Source organism: Diceros bicornis, chromosome 40 (genome assembly GCF_020826845.1).
Source record: "Diceros bicornis minor isolate mBicDic1 chromosome 40, mDicBic1.mat.cur, whole genome shotgun sequence".
NCBI lineage: Eukaryota > Metazoa > Chordata > Mammalia > Perissodactyla > Rhinocerotidae > Diceros > Diceros bicornis.
The window spans coordinates 15626558-15635109 of record NC_080779.1 but is presented as its reverse complement, the minus strand read 5'-3'; the positions used below and the strand labels follow the sequence as shown (position 1 = coordinate 15635109).

The 8552-nt window shown below is 58.3% G+C and overlaps 1 protein-coding gene across 1 annotated transcript; it reads right to left on the bottom strand.

Annotated features, from left to right (window-relative positions):
• On the bottom strand, window positions 1–8049 carry ACTR1B (actin related protein 1B). The gene is made up of 11 exons (XM_058534510.1): window positions 7911–8049; window positions 5894–5958; window positions 4551–4626; window positions 3301–3426; window positions 2837–2961; window positions 2378–2594; window positions 2150–2242; window positions 1884–2058; window positions 763–824; window positions 471–511; window positions 1–276 (listed from the first exon to the last, which is right to left on the bottom strand). The coding sequence occupies exons 1-11, from the start codon at window positions 7956–7958 to the stop codon at window positions 174–176; spliced, it is 1131 nt and encodes a 376-aa protein (XP_058390493.1). The 5' UTR covers window positions 7959–8049; the 3' UTR covers window positions 1–173.
• Between the last annotated feature and the right edge of the window lie 503 nt (window positions 8050–8552).

Genomic DNA, 8552 nt, shown 5'->3' with positions numbered 1-8552 from the left:
TGCGTGCGTGTGGAGGGAGGGCTGCAAGGAAGCACAGCTGCACCACCTGCCCAGGGTTCAGGGCATGCAGGGGACCCTAAGGCCTAGAATGTGAGCCCAAACCAGCAAGGTTAAGGGCTCTGGCTCCCCTTTCCTCCCATTCTCCCAACACGCTACACCCTCCTTCTTGGGCACTAGAAAGTTTTACGATGAATAGCACGGGAGCCATCCTCTTCATACTCCTTTTTGGATACCCACATCTTCTTAAAAGTGTCCAGGGAGGCCAGGATGGAGCCACTGTGAGGAGGGAGGGATAGTATTCTTGTGGACCTGAGGGCTGAGCCAACTGCCCTCTCTGGGCACTCAGACCTCCATTTCCCTTACCTGGGAGGGAAATCCACCCACCTCCACCTGGCCTGGGCCAGCCCAGGGAGAACTGTCCAGGGCAACACGGTCTCCTCCCAGAGCCCTCCCCGTGAGCCCCGCCTCACCCGATCCACGTGGAGTACAGCCGTTCTTGAGGGGCCGAGATCTAGGGGAGCAAGTGGCAATGTCACTGCCCTGTCCCCATACAGCAGCCCCTGTCTCAGCTTTGGGGGCGTTTCCGCCAGGGCCCGAGGCCAGACAGCAAGGGCATCAGCTGGGAGCAGTGGGAGCAGCCGAACGGGGAGGAGCAGGCTGCGGTGGGAGTGAGAGGGGTCTGGGGGTGGCACTTGCCCTTTCCTCCCTGAGTCAAGGTTGCCCAGCACCCCCAGGACCCACGGGGGCTCCTCGTAACCTCACCTTGATTTTGACATCCTTTGGGGCAAGCTTCTTCACTTCACTTAGTAATCGGTCGCCAAAGCCTGTGAACACAAGGCTGGCTGAACCCAGGGTCCACATCGACCCTGACCACTAGCTGCCCCGTATCCGCCCTCTGCTGCCCTTCTTTCAGCAGTTCTCCCCAGGATTAAGGGTAGGGGTGAGCCACTCCAAGGGCAGAAAAGATCCAGCACCACGCCTGCAGGGCCCAGCTTCCTCAGAGAGGCAACATGAGATGGAATGCCAATCCCAGAGCTCTGGCCGACCCCACACTCCTCACCCAACACTCCAGGACCCAGAACCACTAGAAGCAGAGTCAAAGGCAAATGACAAAACCGGAGAAAATGCCTCCTATTTCTCCCCATCAGATGGGCAAGGATCAGTGTGGGGAGGCGGTGGGGGACTCGCATGCGTAACTGGTGGGGACATAAGTGGCACAGCCTCTCAGGCAAGATCTACCAAATACCAAATGCACACGCCCGCCCTCTGACTCAGCAATTCTACCCCTAGGATTTGTCTTTCAGGGATATTCCTATCATGTGAAATGACAGCACGTGAGGTCATCTATTACAGCATCTTTGTGAACAGAAATGACTGTATCTTAAAGGCCATCAGCAGAGCCATGGTTAAATGGCACATCCATTCAGTGAAATACCACGCAGCCATACCCAAGAACTCACACTGATAGGGAAAGAGCTCCCAGATATGGGGCTAAGGGAGAAATACACGAACACGCAGAGTATGCTACTATTTGTGTAGAAAAGGTGGGGGGAAATGCACATTTGCTTACGCTCACAGAGACACTGCTGAGAGCACACCTCAGTCACTGATACTCTTGTGACAGGGAGGGCTGGGTGCCCAGGACGGTGGAGAAGGGAGACTCCACCTAATACATTCTACACCTCACGTAAACTTATCAGCTATTTAGAAAGTAAATAAAATTTAATTTTAAATCTTTCTCTTAAAAAAAAAAATGCTCACTGAACACTAAAAAGCCAACAGAAAAAGGGCCCTGTCCCAGACTCCAGGGAGTGGGGTGCAGTCTGAGGGTCCAGCTGACCTCAGCCTCCAAAGTCTTACCACCACCTTTGCATCCACGGTACCTTTGAAAAGCGTGGAGCCCCCCGAAAGCACAATGTTGGCGAACAGGATCCGGCGAAGGTCCATGTCGGACTTGTGGATGGCGAAGGCCAGCACCTCGTGGAGGCCCTCACTCTCATCCCCTATGAGGTCTGGCTGGAACAGCAGCTCGGGGGCCCGGAATCGCGCTGGCCCCACCTTTGGAACACAAGATTGAGGCAGACAGGCCTCTTCTTCCTCCAGATCCCAGCAGCACCGCTGCCACCCAGTGCCATGCCTGGCAACTTACATCAAGTGTGCTGCCATCTGGCAAGGTGTACTGCACCTTCTCTGTCTCCAGAGCCTCATCCTTCTGCGGGTTGATGGACAGGTAGCAGGCTCGCTGAGGTGGGCAGGGACACAACCCTCAGAAGGCTGCAACCAGGACACCCGCACCCCAGGCTCAACCTCATGCCTTGGTCCCACCTCCCCTCATTTCCCACCCAGGCCATCCCCATGCCCTCCTGCCCTTCGTCACCTCTTTGATGGTCCGGACAACCTCAAACTCAGCTGAGGTGTGAAGGTCAACTCCTTCCTTGCGCAGCAGCAGCCGGAGATAGCGGCAGACGTCGCGGCCGGCAATGTCCACCCGCACGATGGAGTGCGGCATGGCAAAGCCCTCGTAGATGGGGACAGCGTGAGTGACCCCGTCCCCCGAGTCTAAAACCACTCCTGTTGTGCGTCCTGTTGCGTACCTGTCACCAGGTCAGCATTCCTTCACCTCAGCCATTGAGGCATGAGGACCTCCTCACCCCGGGAAGGGACCCTGGGACATTTCACTATCTGGTCTGAAAAACGGACAGGAGGAACTCCCTAAAGGAATAGTCATCGGGGGGCTGTCGCTACAGGGAAATTGGACACTTGGTCACCTCAAGCAGGAGGATGGCCATGGGGAGGATGGGGACTCAGGGGACCCCAGGGCTTAGAGACCACTCACAGGCTGAGCACGGCCTGCATGGAGATAAACAGGGCTGGCACGTTGAAGGTCTCGAAGAACACCTCTGCTGCCTTCTCCCGGTTCTTACTTGGGTTGAGTGGAGCTTCCGTAAGAAGAACAGGATGCTATGAGAGATGGTCGAGTTGTGGGCATGTGCAAAGACAACACGCTAGGCCCTAAAAGGATCTTTCCAGAGAGCCAAAACCCCGCTGGAAGCACGTGTAGTTGCAGCCCGCTATCCCTCCCAAGGGCACCATCCTGTTATCTGCCAGCAGGTACCCTTCCAAACATCCAGCTCTCTCTGGAAAACAGCGCTTGGCAGTACCCACATGCACACAATGAAAAGGCAGCAGGTGCTAACAAAACGCAGAGGGAACGTGGAAGCCCGACCAGGAAGGAAGCGGAGCAGGGAGAGGAGGCGGCTGAGAGAACCCAGAGCCCGGCGGGAGGGGCCACTGCCACACCTCCTCCGAGAAGGTCTGCAGCTGGTCCTTGGAGTAGACGTACTGCCAGATGCGCTCCATGTCGTTCCAGTCCCGCACCACGCCGTGCTCCATGGGGTAGCGGATGGCCAGCAGCCCCCGGTGCTCCTGGGGGTTGGGGGGAAGACCAGCTGTAGCACCAGGCCCCTCACCCAGCAACTGCTTTCTGCCTTCCTGGACGCTGCCCCTTCATCTGCCCTGAAGAGAGCCCCCGCTGCTTCCTGGGTGTCCCAACGCCCTGTGGCGGGTCCTGAACTCAGCATTGGCTCACCTGTCCAACAGCTTCTCAGGCTCTCAGAGCCCAGGCAGCTTCAGCCAGCCAGGGACCAGCGAGGGTGGCGATGTGCTCCCTCCGTCCTGCAGTCCGCCCATTCCTCCTCTGGCCAGGCTTCCGGAGCTTCTCTATGCTCACTGCCAGCACGTTCTCCCACTTCTCTCCTCACACACCGCCCAGCTTCCCTCCCCACCACTCCATAGTTACTGCTCTGTCAGCACCAGGGGCCTCTTCACGGCCGATCCTACACAGCCCCCTCCTGCGGTCACCTGATGCCCACCGCTCCTCCCAGCTCTTCAGCCAGTGCTCACGTCTCTTGCACGGACCTGCCCTTCGACGTCCCCCCACAGCAAACTCCTTCTCACCATGCACTACTCGGCCTCCCTCACCCACAGCCGTGCCTCCTACTCACCCCATCTCTAAGGAGCCCCATACCTGCACCTCCACCTCAGGACCCCCAGTCCCTGGCACCCCACGTTGTGTTCCCCAGGTGCCTAAACTGCACTTGCATGTCATTCCCTGGCCCCCCACATTCGCTCCTCCTCTGAAGGCCTCATCTGGCCATACAGCCCCCAGGCAAGTTGCCCAGCTGGAGCACAAGAGGTGGCCCCCACAGTTCTTGTTTGGATCAGGTATCAAATCCAGGTGATTCAGATTCTTAAGTCACTTTTTAATCAGTTCTTTCCCTGTAGCTTCCAAATAGCTCCTAAGAGACAGGGCATGAAGTGGTCTACCTGTGTTTCCCCATACAGGACCCACGGCTCCACCTCACAGAGCGAAGCTTCCACGGAGCCGTACTTCAGAGCTGGAGCCTGGAGAGCCCAGGAGGGCGCCCAGCAGACAGCCCCAGAGAAGAGCTTCCCGGGGGCCTCTCTGGAGGTACAGCTCTGACCACCAGCCAATGCTCCAGACTATGAGGACGCCAAACCCAGGCAAAGGCAGGCTCTACAAGTATTACCTCTGCTTTTGGTCCGATGAAGAGGTCCCCCTCCAGGGCTCCAGCCATCACCCGCATGTGCTTAGGGCGCCCGACACTGTGAGGACAGGTCAAGTCAGCGAGGCGGGCAGGGGCACAGCCCAGCCCAGTCTAGGAAAACCCAAGTCCAACTCCGACAGTCAAGAGGGTAACTGTACTCCAAAGCGCCAGGATGCGGCCATGGAGCAAAGGTCAGAAGCAGGCCTGTGGGACACGGGACTACAGAGCAGGCCTTGGCGGGGCGGAAAGCTTGGGGTCAGAAGAAAAGGTGTTCCTTCCATTCCCCACCCTCCCTCCCAGAGAGGGCTGAGGGCTCTGGCACGCCGGCCCTTCATGGCCCAGCCCTGGCAGAGGGTCAACTTCTGCAGCCACAATGACTCAGCCCACGCTCTCGATTTCAGGAGGGCGGGGTTGCCGGCACCATCTGCAGACCAAGGGAGGATGGGCCCAGGAAGGTGGGTGAGGCTCCCTTGTGCACCCCTCTCTCATTCATTCCTGCCCCTTCCCACTGCCAGGGCTTCCAGAATACAGATTCAGTTCTTGGAAGACTGGCTGAGCTACTATTCCAAAATTTGCCCCAAGTGCCCTGCACATCAACAGGAACCTTAACTTACATCCAGGAGGAGTTCAGAAGAAAGTTGAAGCCCTACTGGGTGCTCCATGCTGGCTCTGTCCCCAGACCAGGCCTGGGGTTCTTGGTATAGCCAGCCACTTTGGGGCCCTTAGGATGCCCTACCCTTGCTGAGGCCAGTAACTCCAAAGCCTCCCGGATCTGAGAAGCGGCACTGCCAAGGGAAAGCTTCCGGACGGGCTAGAGTGGCTGCAGGAGCCCTCCAGGCTTTCTCCGGCTTTCCCCACCCTTGCCCCTGCCATCACTGGCACCATTCCGGGCAAGCTCCCTTGACTGAAACAAGATATTTTCTAGAGTCTGAAAATACAGGCGCTGAAGAAAACATTTCCTGGAGGAAGTGGTGGGTGTGCATTAACTCGCCACCCTTTCTCCTCTGAGTTCAGTCTCTCTCTCGTGGACGGCTCCCTTTTATTCTTGCTGCTGCCACCACGCCCTGTCCCCAGGGGAATGCTGGCAGCTTCTCCTCCTCTCCAGCTCAAGGAGGAACCAAAATCAGAGACTCCAGAGAGGAGGGGGAAGCCCAGAGCCCCTGTCTTATCCTCTCAGAGCCCTCCGCAGCTTCAGCCTCACACATCTGGTGTTTTGCCTTACAGGTGGGGACCAGAGTTGTCCTCCAAGGGAGCTGTGACACAAGGCCAATGTTCTCCCAGGAAGCAAACAAAAGGGTTAGGGCTGCAGCCTGAGCACGACTTACTAGTTTGGGAAACAGTATTTGGGAATCTGGTCTCCTGCAAAGCCAGCCTTGATCACCCCCGAACCCTGCAAGGAAAAACAATGTTTAGCTCCCAACATTCACCTCCAGCTGAAAGCAGTGCCCTGCAGCAGAGAGAGCGGGCTGCCCAACCATGCAGCCCGGGGAGGAAGCCTGAGATCCTGCCAAGGGGGCGAGATCATTTACAAGTACACCAGCGGTTCAAAACTGTGGGTAATTTTTCACCCCTTTCCCCAAATCTGACACTGTCTGCAGACTGGGAAGGAGAGGGAGGAAAGGGATGCTACTGGCATTTGTGGGTAGAGGCTAGGGATGCTGCTAAACATCCTGCCATGCACAGGCCAGCTCCTCATAACCAAGAATTATCCAGCCCAGAATGTCGCTAGTATGGAGACTGAGAAACCATGAAGTACGTCCTCCTCTGCACACTCCAGGGTCAGCTCCAGGCAGGAGAAATCCGTAGCACAAACTACTCCCAAAAGCCAGCTAGAAGTGACTCCTAAACAGTTTTCTTTCAACAGCCCCTGTCCCCCTCCCAGTGGACATGGACCACATACAGGACCCACAGGGAAGATCGCCGGGTGCACGGGGACAGCTGGCACTTCTCCTAAGTGGCTTCCCCAAAGACTACAGGGCAAGGAGAACTTGGTCCTCCACTGCTCCAGCATGGAAGCTGGACTCAGGATCTTAAAGGGAACCTGGCATCTAGAAACCTCCCACCCAAGGAAGGAAGCAGTGTCTCAACCTCTTCTCCCACAGATCTTCATCACAACCCCTCCGGTCTGTAGTGCAGAAATAAATACTCCCAAGTTACACAGGAGGGGCTGGAAGCCCACAGGGACCAAGCAGGTTGCCCTCTGAACTCATAAGCTTGTTGATTAGCCTAAGTGAATTATTTGCCCACCAAGAAAAGAAGTGGCCTGGTCCTTCCTGCAGCCTGCTGGAGAGCATCCCCAAGCCCAGTTTTAGCCTTCTTATTAAACATTCCCTGCTGAAACTCAGGGAGCCCACATGGGTACTCTAAAAAAGACAGCCATTCAGGGATTACATGGGGGTCATGTGGGAGGGAGACGGATCCCAGAAGGAGAAGTGAGTCATTATCAAAAACTCCAAAGCTCACACACCAGAGGCAGATACCCAGCTAGAGGCAGATCTACAGGTCCCTGCCCTTTATTTCCTTCTCATGGACCAGAAATTTCTGAGGGCAGAAATCCTCGAAGGGCAGCTGAAAGCATGTTGAGCCCCAGTGCTGAAGGACAAGGCCACAGGGAAGCCAGGCAACTTGCCTCTGGTTTCCAAACAATTATCCCAAACCGCTTATGGAACCAAGTGGTCCTCAACTCTCTCCACCGCCCTGCCGCCAGTGGAATTTCTGCGGGGCACAGAGAGCACTTAAGGAAAGAGTCAAAGTAGCCAAGTGGCCAACCAGGCGGTGCTGGATATGTGGTTGGCAGAGCTTAACTTGTCCCAGGAAAAGAGTGCAGGAGGGCCTGTCCACTCTGGAGGTCCTGCCGGGGCTGCAGCCCCTGGGGAAGCACTGTTGTAGAAGTCACCAGGCCGACCCTCTCCAAAAGAGGCGGCCAGCAGTGTGCAAAACGGCAAATGCCATCTCTCCTCCACTAGGAGGGGCAGCCAGAGCCCGAGGCCGCGGAGGGGTAAAGGCGCTGGGCTCCAAACCTGTCCAGGGCTTCACTCTTAACCCAGAAGGGTCCGGGGTGCGTCCCCTGGCCTGACCCACAGGTGCACCGGCTGGGACGCCGAGCTGTCACGCCAGCTCTCCCGATGCCGATCAAGGGCCGCCAGACGAACGGGACGTCTGCCTCTCCCGTACCTCCCTGCCCGGCTCGGGGAGGGCTCGGGCAGGGGCTCCGCGGCGCCGCTGGCCCCAAAGCCCGGGCTAGAGGGCAGCGAGCGAGACCGGCGGGAGTCCCTCCACGCGCCGCCTCGCGTGCCCCCAGGGGCGGGGCGCCCGCCCTCCCCCCGGGCTGCCGGGCCTCACGTTGTCGATGACCACGGGCTGGTTGGCGATGATGTCGTAGGACTCCATGGCCGGGCCGGGCCGGCCCTGCCCAGCAGGCGGGCTGCAAAACGGACCCGCGGGCGAGCAGGCAGGCGAGCGGACCCCGACGGCGGCAGCTCCAGACGCGGTGCCGCGCCCCTCCCACTCCGAGCGCGCAGCCTACGCAAGCCCGGCGGGCTTTCTGGAGGGCGGGCCCCCTGGCCAATCACCGCTCCCACCTGGGCGGATTGACGGCGGGCGCCCCGGGCCGAATGCGGTCAAGGGGGCGGGGCCTCCGAGGGCCGGCCAGCCAATTGAGGCCGCCCGGAAGGACTGCCGCGGCGCTTCCAAGGTAGGCTGCGCCGCGCGGAGGGGATGATGTCATGGCTCCGCTGTTAAAGGGGACGCGGTCGGAGTCAGGAGGGCAGCGGGTTCACGTGTCCTGGAAGACGGCCTTCCCGAGTCCCAGGACCTCCGACCACGCTCCTCGAAGCGCGCAGTCCACGCGGAGGCCGGCGCTGGATGTTTCACCCACAGCGTGAAATTGAGCCCTGAGGATTTTTCCTTGTAAAAATTTTTCCTTGTGAAATTGACAATTTCGTGGTAACGGTGGTTCGTGTTGATCAAGCACCTGCTATGTGC